At 45.8% G+C, this 18,388-nt stretch overlaps 1 protein-coding gene across 7 annotated transcripts in view; it reads left to right on the top strand.

Moving 5' to 3' along the window:
* The window catches only part of atp8a2 (ATPase phospholipid transporting 8A2), a 61,948-nt gene that overhangs the window by 33,432 nt on the left and 10,128 nt on the right, over positions 1-18,388 (top strand). For all 7 annotated transcript variants that reach the window (XM_041861745.2, XM_041861749.1, XM_041861747.1 and 4 more), the window contains 9 exons: positions 10,779-10,951; positions 13,062-13,245; positions 13,514-13,624; positions 14,619-14,693; positions 15,264-15,386; positions 15,983-16,061; positions 16,171-16,232; positions 16,820-16,876; positions 17,666-17,773. In XM_041861745.2, coding sequence (XP_041717679.1) covers positions 10,779-10,951; positions 13,062-13,245; positions 13,514-13,624; positions 14,619-14,693; positions 15,264-15,386; positions 15,983-16,061; positions 16,171-16,232; positions 16,820-16,876; positions 17,666-17,773 — 972 coding nt within the window. The remainder of the gene's footprint in view (positions 1-10,778; positions 10,952-13,061; positions 13,246-13,513; positions 13,625-14,618; positions 14,694-15,263; positions 15,387-15,982; positions 16,062-16,170; positions 16,233-16,819; positions 16,877-17,665; positions 17,774-18,388) is intronic.

Raw genomic sequence — 18,388 nt, 5'->3', positions numbered from 1 at the left:
TTTAGCTCAGGATGTGTTCACTGTAACTGTACTATGCACACTTCATCCTGAACAGTTTTTTATTTACATTGTATTTATGGTTATTATGCAATGGTACCCTGAGGACAAAAATTATATAAACACAACAAATATATATATATATATACAGTGGGGAGAACAAGTATTTGATACACTGCCGATTTTGCAGGTTTCCCTACATACAAAGCATGTAGAGGTCTGTAATTTTTATCATAGGTACACTTCAACTGTGAGAGACTGAATCTAAAACAAAAATCCAGAAAATCACATTGTATGATTTTTAAGTACTTAATTTACATTTTATTGCATGACATAAGTATTTGATCACCTACCAACCAGTAAGAATTCCGGCTCTCACAGACCTGTTAGTTTTTCTTTAAGAAGCCCTCCTGTTCTCCACTCATTACCTGTATTAACTGCACCTGTTTGAACTCGTTACCTGTATAAAAGACACCTGTCCACACACTCAATCAAACAGACTCCAACCGCTCCACAATGGCCAAGACCAGAGAGCTGTGTAAGGACATCAGGGATACAATTGTAGACCTGCACAAGGCTGGGATGGGCTACAGGACAATAGGCAAGCAGCTTGGTGAGAAGGCAACAACTGTTGGCGCAATTATTAGAAAATGGAAGAAGTTCAAGATGACGGTCATTCCCCCTCTGTCTGGGGCTCCATGCAAGATCTCAACTCGTGGGGCATCAATGATCATGAGGAAGGTGAGGGATCAGCCCAGAACTACACGGCAGGACCTGGTCAATGACCTGAAGAGAGCTGGGACCACAGTCTCAAAGAAAACCATTAGTAACACACTACGCCGTCATGGATTAAAATCCTGCAGCGCACGCAAGGTCCCCCTGCTCAAGCCAGCAAATGTCCAGGCCCGTCTGAAGTTTGCCAATGACCATCTGGATGATCCAGAGGAGGAATGGGAGAAGGTCATGTGGTCTGATGAGACAAAAATAGAGCTTTTTGGTCTAAACTCCACTCGCCGTGTTTGGAGGAAGAAGAAGGATGAGTACAACCCCAAGAACACCATCCCAACCGTGAAGCATGGAGGTGGAAAATCATTCTTTGGGGATGCTTTTCTGCAAAGGGGACAGGACGACTGCACCGTATTGAGGGGAGGATGGTTGGGGCCATGTATCGCGAGATCTTGGCCAACAATCTCCTTCCCTCAGTAAGAGCATTGAAGATGGGTCGTGGCTGGGTCTTCCAGCATGACAACGACCCGAAACACACAGCCAGGGCAACTAAGGAGTGGCTCCGTAAGAAGCATCTCAAGGTCCTGGAGTGGCCTAGCCAGTCTCCAGACCTGAACCCAATAAAAAGTATTTGGAGGGAGCTGAATGTCCGTATTGCCCAGTGACAGCCCCAAAACCTGAAGGATCTGGAGAAGGTCTGTATGGAGGAGTGGGCCAAAATCCCTGCTGCAGTGTGTGCAAACCTGGTCAAGACCTACAGGAAACGTATGATCTCTGTAATTGCAAACAAACGTTTCCATACCAAATATTAAGTTCTGCTTTTCTGATGTATCAAATACTTATGTCATGCAATAAAATGCAAATAAATTACTTAAAAATCATACAATGTGATTTTCTGGATTTTTGTTTTAGATTCCGTCTCTCACAGTTGAAGTGTACCTATGATAAAAATTACAGACCTCTACATGCTTTGTAAGTAGGAAAACCTGCAAAATCGGCAGTGAATCAAATACTTGTTCTCCCCACTGTATATTTTAAACTACTAGGCTGGTAGGTAGAGTGTGTGTGTGTAGGTAGTGTGTGTGTGTGTGTGTGTGTAGGTAGAGTGTGTGTGTAGTTAGGTAGAAAGTGTGTGTGGGTAGAGAGTGTGTGTAGGTCAGGGGTATTCAAACTTTTTCAGCGCATTTTTTCCGCTATAATTTCTGGGGACTCCATTTTCTCCCCCCTAAGAGTTTCTTGCGACCCCAACCCAAATCTAATGACAACCTTAAAATCGGTAAATTTGGATTTGTACATCAACAAACAACCTTCAATTAATTGCCTTTTCCTCTCTTATCAAAATGAAAATATAAATACATTTTCTATAAATTTTTTCACCTCAAATGATCTTTCTCAAACTTTGTATACTGGGCCTTACAATAATCTGTACTATTAATTTTTTTGTTCTATTTGTATTTTATTTTGGCGACCCTAATGCTGTTCGCCCGTGACTTTGAATACCACTAGTGAAAGGAAAGGGGGATACCTCGTCAGTTGCACAACTGAATGCATTCAACCGAAATGTGTCTTCCGCATTTAACGCAAACCCTAGGGAATAGGGATACCTACAAACTAGGGATCGGATATCCGAAGAAAAAAAATGTAAAACGTTTTTGGTAAACTTTGAATGGAGACTTGCTCGCGCGACTCGGGATAGAGCAGGTGCGCTGCGCTCTGCTTGTTTCAGAGGGGTGAGGGAGGGGCGGGAGTGTAACGCTGTGTGTGGCATGGAGGGAGGTTGCTAAACCAACTCGTGCTAGTTACACAAACTTGTTGCTGCCATAGGTTATACCATCTGGTAGTGCCGGTCGTGGTTGCATCAAATCGTTGTAAAGAAGCTAGCTAGCTACAGTAGCCAGCAAAGTTAGCCTGCTAGTTAGCTAACATATCAAGGCTAGCTAATATAGGCTATTTTGCTGCGCCCTCCGTCCTCATCTACTCTCCCAAGTAATCGAATACTAACATCTGTTCGGATATTTGAATATTCGAATAACTGTGCCCATTCCTAGTACACACTTCCCTGAGAGAGGGAGTGTGTAGGGACTAGGGAGACGTACACACTTCCCTGAGAGAGGGGGTGTGTAGGGACTAGGATGACAGTGAGACCATTCAGTAGCACTGTAGTTAGTCAGATTGAGAGTCTATTAAATTAAAACCAGAACAACTCTAACCTAACATTCCTGTCACGCGTTGAAGTAGCCCTGAATCCGTAACCAGTCAGCTTCCTCTTTGTCTTATCTCTCCAACTGTAAATATTGTTTTGTTAAGTTGCTATACTAATCCAAATGTACATTCTTGTAGCTCAAGAACAATTGGGTGGGGTGGGGGGGTGAGAGAGAGCGAGTGAGTGAAAGAGACAGGTCCAGAGAGCTGTGGAGAGAGGAGACACTACAGATGAATGCGAGAGAGCAGGAGATTATCATTCCTAGAAGAGACCTATTGTCCCATTGCAATATATCTCTTGTCCTCCTAGTTTCTCACTCCTTTTTCTCCTTCCCCTGCTTCCTTTCCTCCCTCTGTCTGTTTCTTTAGTTTTTCGGAAGTGAGGCTCATCTCTGTTGATCTTGCATTTGGTAGTCAGGCGGAGGTCTCTCCTTCCCTCCTCTCCTCCTCCCCTCTTTTCTCCCCCCTTTCCATGTCTCCTTCACGCTGCTACCTATACGTCTGTCAGCACCCTCTCTATGCACAGGAAGGTGTGTGTGAACAAGACAGGGAATCTGTTTATTATGTTTTATGCGTGACATGGAAAAGTAGGAGAGAAAGAAGGATAGAGGGAGAAGTAGAGAAATGGGGAGAGGCGTAGAGGAAGCCATCTGAGGGTGATGATTGAGGAGGGTAATGTGATCTCCTTTTGTCGCTCACTCTCGTCAAATCAAACCTTCTGAGCAATGCCTCCTGGGTAAACATGGCAGCTTGTGACAGTGACGCTGTGACACGCTCCATCTGTCACCTTCATATCAAACACACACACACACACACACACACACTCTCAGACTCAGTCTTTACAGTAGAAGTGGTGGCTTGTACAGACCAGGCTAATAGTCTTAGATATACATTTCATCAATCTTACCCACAACCCCCCTCTGTCCTGTCACACCGCCCGCGTTACACGTCTAACACAAACATCCTCACTGTGCTGCTCATTAATCAACACACACACACACCTCTCTTTAATAAAGACACTATGTAGACACTTACGTAGTCTGACAATTTATGGTCACAGTTTATGCCAACCTTCTGTGTGTATGTCTAGGTGTGTTGTTATGTCTGAGTGTGTGTGTGTGTGTGTGTGTGTGTGTAGCTTTGTCTGTCAGGCAGACTGTGGAGGATGTGGGTGTTTGTACAGATGCTTGGCTGATAATTAAATGGTTTATTAAATCTCACTGGTGACAGAATCTGCACTTCAGATATGAGCGTGTCTGTCTCCTCCCCCTCTCTCTCACCCTTCACAGAGGTGTGCCTGTGTGTGTGTGTGTGTGTGTGTGTGTGTGTGTGTGTGTGTGTGTTGAGAGAAGGTGACCTGTGATATGTCACACCATCTGAACCTTACTGCCCAGCTCTAAATATAAACCTGATAAGATTCAACACAAGAGCCTGAGAACAAGGTTTACAACGTGTGTGTGTGTGTGTGCGCAAATGTGTGCTTATGTGCAAGTGTGTGTGAATCTGTGTTTCAGCTTGTTCCCAGCTCAGATGCATACGAAAAATACTATTTCGTTTCGAGCTGAAAAATTCCTGCTACTGAGAGATCTGTCATCAAATCAATCAAATCAAATGTTATTCGTCACACGATTCATAAACAGGTGTAGACTAACAGTGAAATGCTTACTTACAGGTCCTTGTCAACAATGCAGAGAGAAAGGAAATAGAGAAATAATAGAAAAGTAATAACACATAATAATAAAAGTAATACTAAATACACAATGAGTAATGATAACTTGGCTATATACATGGGGTACCAGTACAGAGTCGATGTGCAGGGGTACGAGGTCATTGAGGTAGATATGTACATATAACTCGGAATAAGTGACAGATAAAAACAGTAGCAGCAGCGTATGTGATGAGTCAAAGTTAGTGCAAAAAGGGTCAATGCAGATAGTCCGTGTAGCTATTTAGGGAGGAGGTCAGAGACCTGGCAGTGTTGTGCCAGGACAACAACCTCTCTCTCAACGTCAGCAAGACAAAGGAGCTGATTGTGGACTACAGGAAACGGAGGGCCGAGCACGCCCCCATTCACATCGATGGGGCTGTAGTGGAGCGGGTTGAGCGCTTCAAGTTCCTCGGTGTCCACATCACTAAGGATCTATCATGGTCCACACACACCAACAGAGTCATGAAGAGGGCACGACAACACCTCTTCCCCCTCAGGAGGCTGAAAAGATTTGGCATGGGCCCTCAGACCATCAAAAAGTTATACAGTTGCACCATTGAGAGCATCTTGACTGGCTGCATCACCGCTTGGTATGGCAACTGTTTGGCATCTGACCGCAAGGCACTACAGAGGGTACTGCGTACGGCCCAGTACATCACTGGGGCCAAGCTCCCTGCCACCCAGGACTTCTATACCAGGCAATGTCAGAGGAAGGCCTTCAAAATTGTCAAAGTATCCAGCCACCCAAGTCATAGACTGTTCTCTCTGCTACCCTCACGGCAAGCTGTACCGATACACCAAGTCTGGAACCAACAGGACCTTGAACAGTTTCTACCACCAAGCCATAAGACCGCTAAATAGTAAAATAGTTACCTATAGGCTGTCTCATCGTCGTAGGTGATCAGGCCTACCAAGGTCGTGTGGTCGGCAAACTTAATGATGGTGTTGAAGTTGTGCACGGCTATGCAGTCGTGGGTGAACAGGGAGTACAGGAGGGGACTAAGCATGCATCCCTGAGGGGCCCCCGTGTTGAAGGTCAGCGTGATGGATGTGTTGTTGCCTATCCTCAACACCTGCGGGTGGCCCATCAGGAAGTCCAGGATCCGGTTGCAGAGGGAGGTGTTCAGTCCCAGGGTCCTTAGCTTAGTGATGAGTTTTGAGGGCACTACGTTGTAGTCAATGAACAGCATTCTCACATAGGTGTTCCTCTTGTCCAGGTGGGAAAGGGCAGTGTGGAGTGCAATAGAGATTGAGTCATCTGTGGATCTGTTGGGCGGTATGCGAATTGGAGTGGGTCCAGGGTGTCTGGGATGATGTTGTTGATGTGAGCCATGACCAGCCTTTCACAGCATTTCATGGCTACAGATGTGAGTGCTACGAGGCGATAGTCATTTAGACAGGTTACCTTAGTGTTCTTGGGCACAGGGACTATGGTGTCATTCAGTGACATGGAAAAATGTACAGTCCTTGATTGCACCAATCTTCTCCAAAAACAGGTAGCATTTAGGAGAAAGGAATAGATGGAGTGAATTCAGACGGTCATTTGACAGTCTGCAGTATGTCTTATCTGTAGATGTATGGAAAAATGGTTCGTTTTACATTAAGATAATATGTGGTGTCATACATTACATAAACCAATGATGTATGATGATTTGCAAACTGTTTACTAATGACTGTTTGATAATGATTTATAATCAGTTAACAAGTGTTAATTTCAGTTCTGTTGGCCTGTCTGTGCTAGGATGGTCTTTCTGTGACAAGTAGCTGAGGGTTATTAGCACCAACGTGTTAGGCCATTACACTGTTTGCTGCCAGTTGGACTCATTGAGGTGTGTGTGTGTGTGTGTGTGTGTGTGTGTGTGTGTGTGTGTGTGTGTGTGTGTGTGTGTGTGTGTGTGTGTGTGTGTGTGTGTGTGTGTGTGTGTGTGTGTGTGTGTGTGTGTGTGTGTGTGTGTGTGTGTGTGTGTGTGTGTGTGTGTGTGTGTGTGTGTGTGTGTGTGTGTGTGTGTGTGTGTGTGTGTGAGAGAGAGAGAGAAGCACAGAGTGTTGGTTATTACTTCGGGAGTATAATTGTGATGATGTAGGTAGTCTGTCATATCTCATGATATTGTGACGTTCATCATAATATTGTAACAGCCCCTCTACACGAAACTACCGCATAATAACAGAGTGACAGACAGCCCCTCTACACCAAACTACCTCATAATAACAGAATGACAGACAGCCCCTCTACACCAAACTACCTCATAATAACAGAATGACAGACAGCCCCTCTACACTAAACTACCTCATAATAACAGAATGACAGACAGCCCCTCTACACCAAACTACCTCATAATAACAGAATGACAGACAGCCCCTCTACACTAAACTACCTCATAATAACAGAATGACAGACAGCCCCTCTACACCAAACTACCTCATAATAACAGAATGACAGACAGCCCTCTACACCAAACTACCTCATAATAACAGAATGACAGACAGCCCCTCTACACTAAACTACCTCATAATAACAGAATGACAGACAGCCCCTCTACACCAAACTACCTCATAATAACAGAATGACAGACAGCCCCTCTACACCAAACTACCTCATAATAACAGAATGACAGACAGCCCCTCTACACTAAACTACCTCATAATAACAGAATGACAGACAGCCCCTCTACACCAAACTACCTCATAATAACAGAGTGACAGACAGCCCCTCTACACCAAACTACTTCATAATAACAGAATGACAGACAGCCCCTCTACACCAAACTACCTCATAATAACAGAATGACAGACAGCCCCTCTACACCAAACTACCTCATAATAACAGAGTGACAGACAGCCCCTCTACACCAAACTACCTCATAATAACAGAGTGACAGACAGCCCCTCTACACCAAACTACCTCATAACAGTGTGTTTGAGGTGATGTAATCCTGACAACAGGCACAAGGTTCTCCCTTTTTGAATTGAGGTGCTTACCTAAAAATAGTTAGTTCATTTATTTTCTTAATTGCTTTGAGTCACACACACGCAAAGACTTTGATTTGCAGAACTCTGACAACCTGTAATCTCCTTTAATCTTTTCATTCTGTTTGTGTTTTCTCCCCTGTTTGGGAGAAGGTAAATGCAAACAGGAATTCTGGAATACAAGAAAAACACACAGCCGAAGGCTGAGAAAACAAGAGAGGGGATTTTTCAAGAGAGAGGAGGGACAGCCCACTGTTGTATCAGTTTTGGAGGGAATGTGTTTTGTGTGTGTGTGTGTGTGTGTACGTTTTGGAGCGAAAGCGGGGGGAAAAGAATGTGTATATGAGGGAAATAAAGGGAGTGTGTGTGATTACTGTGTATTTTCCCCCACACACTAGTCAGTTGACAGAGGGAGGGGTCATCTCAATCAGTCCATGTCACAGGGATGAGCTGCGGTAATGGGACTGGAAATAACCCTGTCTTCTCTGTTGGTTCATCGTACCCATGAAGTGTGTATTCATGTCTGTGTGTTTGTGCCTGGGACTGTGGCTTTGTATGTCTACAATACAGTGAGCTCCAAAAGTATTGGGACAGTGAATTGTTATTTTTATTTGGCTCTGTACTCCAGCACTTTGGATTTGAAATGATACAAAGATACAATTTGTCCCAATACTTTTTGTCACCTAAAATGGACTATGTACAAAAAGTGCTGTAATTTCTAAACGGTTAACCTGATATGGATAACATTTCCCCTCAAATTAAAGCTCATAGTCATTGTATCATTTCAAATCCAAAGTGCTGGAGTACAGAGCCAAAACAACAACAAATGTGTTCACTGTTCCAATACTTTTTTGGAGCTCACTGTATATATCTATATATATATCAGTTGAAGTCGGAAGTTTACATATACTTAGGTTGGAGTCATTAAAACTCGTTTTTCAACCACTCCACACATTTCTTGTTAACAAACTATAGTTTTGGCAAGTCGGTTAGGACATCTACTTTGTGCATGACACAAGTAATTCTTCCAACAATTGTTTACAGACAGATTATTTCACTTCATTGACTGTGCCTTTAAACAGCTTGGAAAATTCCAGAAAATGATATAATAATAATAATAATAATAATAATAATAAGCCATTTAGCAGACGCTTTTATCCAAAGCGACTTACAGTCATGCGTGCATAATTTTTTTTTGTGTATGGGGTGGTCCCGGGGATCAAACCCACTACCTTGGCGTTACAAGCGCCGTGCTCTACCAGCTGAGCTACAGAGGACCACTGATGTCATGGCTATAGAAGCTTCTGATAGGCTAATTGACATAATTTGAGTCAATTGGTGGTGTACCTGTGGATGTATTTCAAGGCCTACCTTCAAACTCAGTGCCTCTTTGCTTGACATCATGGGAAAATCAAAAGAAATCAGCCAAGACCTCAGAAAAGAAATTGTAGACCTCCACAAGTCTGGTTCATCCTTGGGAGCAATTTCCAAACGCCTGAAGGTACCACGTTCATCTGTACAAACAATAGTACGCAAGTATAAACACCATGGGACCACGCAGCCGTCATACCACTCAGGAAGGAGACGCGTTCTGTCTCCTAGAGATGAACGTACTTTGGTGCGAAAAGTGCAAATAAATCCCAGAACAACAGCAAAGGACCTTGTGAAGATGCTGGAGGAAACGGGTACAAAAGTATCTATGTCCACAGTAAAACGAGTCCTATATCGACATAACCTGAAAGGCCGCTCAGCAAGGAAGAAGCCACTGCTCCAAAACCGCCATAAAAAAGCCAGACTACGGTTTGCAACTGCACATGGGGACAAAGATCGTACTTTTGGAGAAATGTCCTTCGGTCTGATGAAACAAAAAATAGAACTGTTTGGCCATAATGACCATCGTTATGTTTGGAGGAAAAAGGTGAACGCTTGCAAGCCGAAGAACACCATCCCAACTGTGAAGCACGGGGGTGGCAGCATCATGCTGTGGGGGTGCTTTGCAGGAGGAGGGACTGGTGCACTTCACAAAATAGATGGCATCATGAGGAAGGAAAATTATGTGGATATATTCAAGCAACATCTCAAGACATCAGTCAGGAAGTTAAAGCTTGGTCGCAAATGGGTCTTCCAAATGGACAATGACCCCAAGCATACTTTCAAAGTTGTGGCAAAATGGCTTAAGGACAACGAAGTCAAGGTATTGGAGTGGCCATCACAAAGCCCTGACCTCAATCCTATAGAGAATTTGTGGGCAGAACTGAAAAAGTGTGTGCGAGCAAGGAGGCCTACAAACCTGACTCAGTTACACCAGCTCTGTCAGGAGGAATGGGCCAAAATTCACCCAACTTATTGTGGGAAGCTTGTGGAAGGCTACCCAAAACGTTTGACCCAAGTTAAACAATTTAAAGGCAATGCTACCAAATACTAATTGAGTGTATGTAAACTTCTGACCCACTGGGAATGTGATGAAAGAAATCAAAGTTGAAATAAATCATTCTCTCTACTATTCTGACATTTCACATTCTTAAAATAAAGTGGTGATCCTAACTGACCTAAAACAGGGAATGTTTACTAGGATTAAATGTCAGGAATTGTGAAAAACTGAGTTTAAATGTATTTGGCTAAGGTGTATGTAAACTTCCGACTTCAACTGTATGTATATACTGAACTTTGTGAAAGTGTGTTTCTGTTTATAGTTTAAATGTGTATGTATGCATATCCTGTAAATGTGTGTTTGTGTGTGGATTAAGTCTTGTATTCCACAAATTTGTGTGTGGATTAAGTGTGTGTTCTGTGTTTGTGTCCTGTAAGTGTGTGTGTGTTCTCCTGTGTGGGCTGTCTGGCGGTGTGTTGCGTGCCTGCCTGTCCACATGGTTCTCATTAGAGTCTATGGGATGTTTGTTTTCTCTATTAGTCCCTGTTTCTCCATTATAAACGGCTCCTTCAAAACTGCCCCATAAACAGCCTGTACACTCTGCTCTGCCTGGTCCAACAGACACAACAAGGACTGCACGCATATACTGTGCGTCTGTATGCGTGTGTCTGTATGTGGTATGTGTGTGTTGAGGTTCCATTGTATACCTTTACATCTCTCTTTCTGCTTCAAACCTGTAGATGTGTGTAGAATCTATACAGTTTGTGTGTGTTGAGTTTAACCCCCTCTTTCTCTTGCCCTCACCAGGCGACACGTGCCACCCTGACAGCCCACTGTACGTCTCTGGGTGACTCTCTGGGGAAGGAGAATGAGTTGGCTCTGATCATCGATGGACAGACCCTGAAATACGCCCTCTCCTTCGAGCTCCGCCAAGCCTTCCTAGACCTCGCCCTGTCCTGCAAGGCCGTCATCTGCTGCAGGTGAGAAATACATGCACCCTGTTCTGCAACTGCTTCAGGTCACACACACACACACACACACACACACACACACACACACACACACACACACACACAGGGAGCATGGAGAGTGTAGTACTGTGTGTTAGGGTGTGCTTGGTACTTAATGTATGTGCTGCCTCTAAAGGATCTGGTTGTGAGTTAAAGGTTGCAGGTTGCCATGGGTTAGTAAATAACTGTAGATGATAAAGGCTTGGCATGCAGATCAGAGGGTTAGGGTTAAAGGTTGCAGGTTGCCCAGGGTTACAGTAGTAAATAACTGTAGATGATAAAAGCTTGGTATGGCGCTCAGAGGGGTTAATGTAATACACCGCACCGCATGGAAATGTCAAAGTCATGGCTCACTTATCGCTATTATACACACACACACACACACACACACACACACACACACACAGTAACTGACTCGCTGTAGCATAAAAGCCATATCCGGACTCGGGTCTCCAAGGCCTTACAAAATGCCTCCAGCACCCCCTCCTCCCTCCCTCCCTCCCCTGTCCTAGATCCCCCTCTTTCTTCCTGTCTTCCGCCTGATCCCCCCCGGCCCACTCATGGCAGAGGTGACTGTGATCCTCTCCTCCTGGTGTGTGTGTTGTTTGTAAGGGGTGGTGGGTTCAGGCAGGGCTCTATGCTTGGGTTCCTGACTTCACACTGTTTAAACAGCCACTTTAAACTCCTAATTTTGTCTTCAACTCCACCATGAAGAACATTTAGCCTCTTTCATCTACCCTGAGCCGCTATTCTCAAACGCTTTTTTTGTGTGGGGGGGACATTGAAGGATTTTTTGTTGAGTCACTGTATTTATACTATAGTGTCCTAAACCCTCCTTCTGTCTCTCATGCAGACAGACACGCAGACTGACACGCAGTCTGACACAGACACTCAGACAGACAGACAGACAGACCTCAGAGAGCAGAGGCTCATCTCTCAACATCAGCTTCTCCAGCCAAGTCTCTCTCTGAGGGTTTCCCCTTGGAAAGTGTGTGTGTGTGTGTGTGTGTGTGTGTGTGAATGAATACTAAGCGGACCACCCAGCTCTGTGGTTTCAGCTTGACCGGGCCACGGTTCTGCTCAGAACACACAGACTATATTTATGACCCGTGGGCTTCCCGCTGGCCTGCCGCAGGTGTGTGTGTGTGTGTGAGAGTGATACAGAGAGAGGCTATATGCTTGTGTAGAGATTTGCTCCATACCCATCCAGGCCTGCTCCCTCTTGCCCAAGAAAGCGTGGTCCCTGTTGGGTCTTGAAATCACTGTGGGTCCTGGTCTGACTACAGGCCTACAAAACTGACATGCAGAGAGTAACAGGAGCCATGTTTTCCAAAGGCATACCGTCTCTTACATACACACACAATGTCTGTGAATTCCCCCTAGACCCTGTCCCCTGGGCTCCTCATCTCATTGTTTGTGTAGACAGAGCCGGTTTAGGAGACAGACAGAGAGAGAGAGGCTGAGGGTTACAGGTTAAGAGGGTGGAGTACCTCAGGGGTCTGGTCAACACCCTCAACCAGCTATCACAATGACTGAATTGCGACATAAGTACATTAGTGGAAAGCAGTGCCCTAAACCACTGATACAGGGGCAGATATATTTACATCCACTTAATGGTTCAGGTTAGGAGCTGGGGCAGTAAAATCTAATCCTAGATCTGTGGTTAAGGCCAACTTTTACCTTGGGAATTGGCACTAAATAGAAGCCATTGTGGTTATATTTCCTGCTACCTAATGTAAACCACTGAACAGAAACCTAATGTTTATGTGTGTGAAGTCTGTCTGTTTCTCTGCCAACTGTCTTTAAATCTCCTTCTTTTGTTCTCTTCAACTCTTTTTCATTTCCAATCATTCTAATCTTTATGCGTTTAGTAATTTATGTTGTTGGTAATCTGATCTCTCTCGGTCTCTGTGTCTCTGTCTCTGTGTGTGTGTCTCTCTTTCTCTGTCTGTCTGTCTGACTATGTGTTCCCCACCTGGTTGAATAGTTGTTTCCAGTCTCCCAGACGTCTTTTACTTTTGGTCATTTAGGTTGTCGTGTAACTGGTTTTTAACTGATCTGTCCCTCCTTCTCTCTCCAGGGTGTCTCCCCTCCAGAAGTCGGAGATAGTGGACATGGTGAAGAAGCATGTGAAGGCCATCACTCTGGCCATAGGAGACGGTGCCAATGACGTGGGCATGATCCAGACTGCCCATGTGGGGGTAGGCATCAGTGGCAACGAGGGCATGCAGGCCACCAACTCCTCTGACTACTCCATAGCGCAGGTAACACACACAAAGTAGATTCCAGCCCGCAGCTTGTTTGTAAGCTGGTAGCACTCCTGTGTTAATGATTAGCATGTGTCCCTGTGGGTAGAATGGAGGGGGAGGGAGGGGAGTAGGAGAAGCTGGTTGAAGTATTATGTGAGGGCCAGAGGAATCTAGGAATCTCTCTCTGTTTCTGTCTTTACCCTGCGGGTATATGCTACTGCTTATCTCTTTGTCTCACCCTGTATCCATCTCTCTCTCCCCCCACCCCTCTCACTGTTCGTAGTTTTCCTACCTAGAGAAGCTGTTGCTGGTCCATGGGGCGTGGAGTTATAACCGTGTCACTAAGTGTATCCTCTACTGTTTCTATAAGAATGTGGTTCTCTACATCATAGAGGTAAGACACACCCCTCCCACGTCTTACCCCCTCATCCTCACCACGGCCACCCTCCCAACTATCGGTCATGCCCTATGCATGCCATCCAGAGAGCAAATAAGATTTTGAAGACATATAAACTATGATTTCCATTAGTAGGAAGCTGGACCCATTTAGTGAGCGACTAACTCCCTTTTCTATTTAGTCGTCTTTCTCGCTCTCTGTCTTTCTTTCTTTCTGTCTCTTCCTCTCTCTCACACACACACACAAACACACACACACACACACATATACACATATATATATATATATATATATTAACAGAGACATTTTGCAGCTGTTTGTGGAAATGTTTGACAGTGATGGATGAGGTGCCCCTCTGGTGTCTGCTTTCTGTCTCACACACACACACACACATACACACACACACACACACACACACACACACACACACACTTTACAGGATGTACACACACACACACCCCTACACTGTGTAGGATGGGTGAGGGTCGTTTTGGAAGCCCTGAGGGGCATCTGTCAGCTGTGCCCCTCTCCTGCCCCCCTCTCTGTCTAACATTAAGAATGCCAGCAGGTGCAGACCCTCATAAGACCCTCTACCTCACTGTCCCTCTCACTCTGCCCTATGTGTGTGTGCATGCGTATGTGAAGGGGGATATTTGTGTGTGTGAAGGGGCTTTATGTGTGCATGCGTATGTGAAGGGGGTATGTGTGTGTGTGTGTGTGCATGCGTATGTGAAGGAGGTGTGTGTGTTTCAATGATTATCACACATGATTGGCTGCCTGCAGAGCTCTATAGGTCAAGGGTCATAGACTGTCTCTGTCCACAAAGCAGAGACACAGTGTGTGTGTGTGCTCTGTCATCAATGCACAAGGCCCACTTCACCATGAAACAAATCAATGTCTCACATGGTTATCCTCTATCTAGCCTTATAAAGCCGTTTATTCCATCCTCCCTTGTTTCACTCATCCTATATCATCCCTCTCTTTTGTCCAGCTGTGGTTTGCCTTTGTGAACGGCTTCTCTGGACAGATCCTGTTTGAACGCTGGTGTATAGGCCTCTACAATGTGGTGAGTGTCCATTTTATTCATACTGTACATTTCTCTCTCGCTCTCTCTGGATCTAGCCCTGTCCCTTACGCTCCCTCGTTATCCCATGTTTTTATCTCTCTCTTACACCCACTCACTCACTCACTCACTCACTCACTCACTCACTCACTCACTCACTCTTTCTCTCACTCTCTCTTTCTCTCACTCTCTCTCTCTTTCACTCTCTCTCTCTTTCACTCTCTCTCTCTCTCTCTCTCTCTCTCTCTCTCTCTTTCTCTCTCTCTTTCACTCTCTCTTTCTCTCTCTTTCACTCTCTCCCTCTCCTTCCATGTCTGTACTCTGTGTGACCTGTGTTCTGTTATCTCTGGTCAATCTGCATGCCACAGCAGAGTGTGTCAGTTCTCCTCTCTCTCTGCCACTACGTCTCAGTGATAATGTATCCAACCCTCAGGCTCACCATGTTTGGTGGAATTCCTGCTGATTGTGTGACTGAGAAAATACACAACACAACAGTCAGTGTCTGAATCTCTGAAAGGCAGTCGTTCATAGTGTTTGTTTGGGTGTTTGACTTTGTTACTGTGTGTGTGTCAGATCTTTACAGCGCTGCCTCCCTTCACTCTGGGGATCTTTGACCGGCCATGCAGTCAGCAGAACATGCTCCGCTTCCCCCAGCTATACAGGATCACCCAGAACGCTGAGGGCTTCAACACCAAGGTACACACACAATTACATTGAAATACTGTACACAAAACACTGACATAATTATTCATGGACAAACATATGGAACCATTTTGAACTTTCAACACTGAATGGAAAAAATACATTAATGATTATTAGCGTATTATTAGACTTAACATAACTTGTACACTATATGCAGATTTGTTGCGTCATCTGAAATGAAGCTATGATTGTCATGTCTCCCATACCTCTGTGTTTGATGGGTCATGTCTGGGGCTTGTCTCTCTTTCTCTCTCTCTGTGATGGATGTGAGATGCCTGGTGTTTGTTTGGAACCCCAGCGGGTAAACAAGGTGGCAGGGAGACTGGGCCATCTCCATGGCAATGCTAATGATATTCAGAGGGCCAGAATAAGGAAGTCATTCAGTTAGGGGGTGGAAGGTGTGTGTGTGTGTGTGTGTGCAGGAGTAGGGCAGTTGGTTGGTAGCGATGGTGAATACACAGTGGTAGTTGTATTACTGTGAGGGAAACACTGTTTTTGTATGTGGGCTCTGTGTGTTTTGGCATTGGTTTGTACTGACTGCTTCTCTCTCTCTCTCTCTCTCTCTTTCCATCCCTCTCTCTCTCTCTCAGGTGTTTTGGGGTCACTGTATAAATGCTCTGATCCATTCCATTATTCTCTTCTGGTTTCCACTCAAAGTAGTAGAACATGGTAAGTAGTGGTCCCTACACACACCCTGCTAGACACTCACTCACACACGTGCACTCTTCATTTACTTTATATCTTGTAGTAAATATTTCTGTGTGTGTGTTCTCCCCAGACACTCCTTTCAGTAACGGTCATGGTACTGACTACCTGTTTGTGGGGAACATGGTGTACACGGTAAGCACATGCCCTTCACCATGTCTCGTTTTTGTTGGCGCTGACACTCTGAACATTAACATGGACTCATCCCACTAATGTAAAGCCCAGTCTGATAAACTGTGTGTGTGTCAATTACACTTTTTGGATCCTGCTACAGAGATGCTAGACTCTGGCCATTAAAGCAGTAATGAAGTGCTCTCAAGGGACTGCAGTCAGTCTACCTCAGCAATCGCTCCACTCACCTACCTTATTCCCTCTCTCCCCCCTCTCCCTCCTCTCTCTCCATCACTCTGTTCCTTACATTTAGCACGGTGTGTGTCTGTTGCGTATTTGTGTGTGTTTAGATGGCTGAGAGCAGCAGTTATACTCTGAGTGTTTTAACAGGAATTGTTGAGTTTACAGTGTACCATTATGGATGTTTATTATCTCTGGTGTCGTTTTTTGAACTAACCCTGTCTCTCTTCTTTCTCCCTTCCTTTATCTCCCTCTCTCCCTCTCCCTATCTATTTCTCTATCTCTATCTCTCTCTCATTCTCTCTCTCTCTCATTCTCTCTCTCTCCCATTCTCTCTCATTCTCTCTCTCTCCCATTCTCTCTCTCTGTAGTATGTTGTAGTAACAGTGTGTTTAAAAGCTGGTATGGAAACCACTGCCTGGACCAGGGTAAGAGTAGTCTGTTTTGCCACAACTCTAACACACTCCCACTTCACTACCCCTATAGACTGCTTCTATGTACCATGGTGACATATAGTAGCACATGGATGGTAGCCTACAGATTGACAGCTGACAGTGTTGGGTACAGGTATAGGGGTAGGTGACAGTGTGTGGTATACTAGTGTAGAGAGACCGGTCCCCCTATACACACACACACACACACACACACACACACACACACACACACACACACACACACACACACACTCCATGCCATGTGTTACAGCCATCTCAGGGCATTCCCACTCCAGGGATGGGGTGAGGGGGGGCGTTGACACCCCCCGTCCGTTCAGCTGTCCACACAACACCCCCCGGTAATGAAGCAGGGTCCCATAGGTATTCACACAGTGTCCCCTTACGGAGGGAGGGGGGATAGACAAAGGAAAAGAGCGAGGGAGGGAGGGAAAGGGCAAGAGACCGAGAGGGAGAGGGGGAAAGAGGAGGGGGACTCTCAGGGACAAGGTTGTCTATATTCAGTCTTTGTACATTAACTATGTGACCTCGCTCCCTCTTTTTCACCCTTCCTTTCTTCTTCCTCTCAACCCCTCCCTCCCTCCTCTCCCACCCTCTCCCCTCCCTCCCCTCCCCTCCCACCCTCTCCCCTCCCCTCCCACCCTCTCCCCTCCCTCCCACCCTCTCCCCTCCCTCCCACCCTCTCCCCTCCCTCCCACCCTCTCCCTCCCTCCCACCCTCTCCCCTCCCTCCCTCTCCACCGTCCCTCTCTCTCCCTACCTGTAGTTCTCCCACCTGGCAGTGTGGGGCAGTATGATTCTCTGGATCCTCTTCTTCATTGTCTACTCAGCTTTCTGGCCGTCCATCCCCATCGCTCCTGACATGCAGGGCCAGGCAAGTCTCATCCTCCTCTGATTCTTCTCATGGCTCAAACTATCTCTTCTGTTACTACTTACAACTCTAGTGAAGGAAGCCGTGTCCACAGAGCCCTGTTGGTTAGAAAAGCTGAGGCGTGCTGCAGAGGTGTGCGGTCAGCCCCAAAACCCCAGCCTTAGACCAGGCTGTAAATATGTCATAACAGGCCAGAAACCATGGCAGTTCTGTGGATGTGTTCTGTATGGACTTAATGCTTTCCACCCCCCACCTCTCCCCATACATGTGTCAGTCATTCTGATGATGGGATGGTGGAGGGGTAATAACCCTCCATTACTCCCCCGCCCCCATCCAGACGCCCTGCCCGGCGCCTGGGCGGCTGGCCTTCTGGGTGTTCCATTTCAGCACTGCTGGAGCCCCAGGGAGATTTATGCCCTTCCAGCCCACTCTGCAGGCCCTCTGCACCTGCTGCGCAGTCACCTGAGCCCCAGGCTTTTACGGCCTGCTCTGGAGGTGTTGACTATAGCGGGTGGGCCGGGCTGGGCTGGAGGAGGACAGGTGTGTGTATATGGGGGACCCCCTGATTGAGGGTCCCATGTTGGGGTTTTTAGGGGGCTAGGTTGCAGTGGTACCCCA

This window comes from Coregonus clupeaformis, chromosome 34 (genome assembly GCF_020615455.1).
Source record: "Coregonus clupeaformis isolate EN_2021a chromosome 34, ASM2061545v1, whole genome shotgun sequence".
Lineage (NCBI taxonomy): Eukaryota > Metazoa > Chordata > Actinopteri > Salmoniformes > Salmonidae > Coregonus > Coregonus clupeaformis.
Note: the sequence above shows the minus strand (reverse complement) of the source record. Positions and strands in the feature narration are given on the sequence as shown.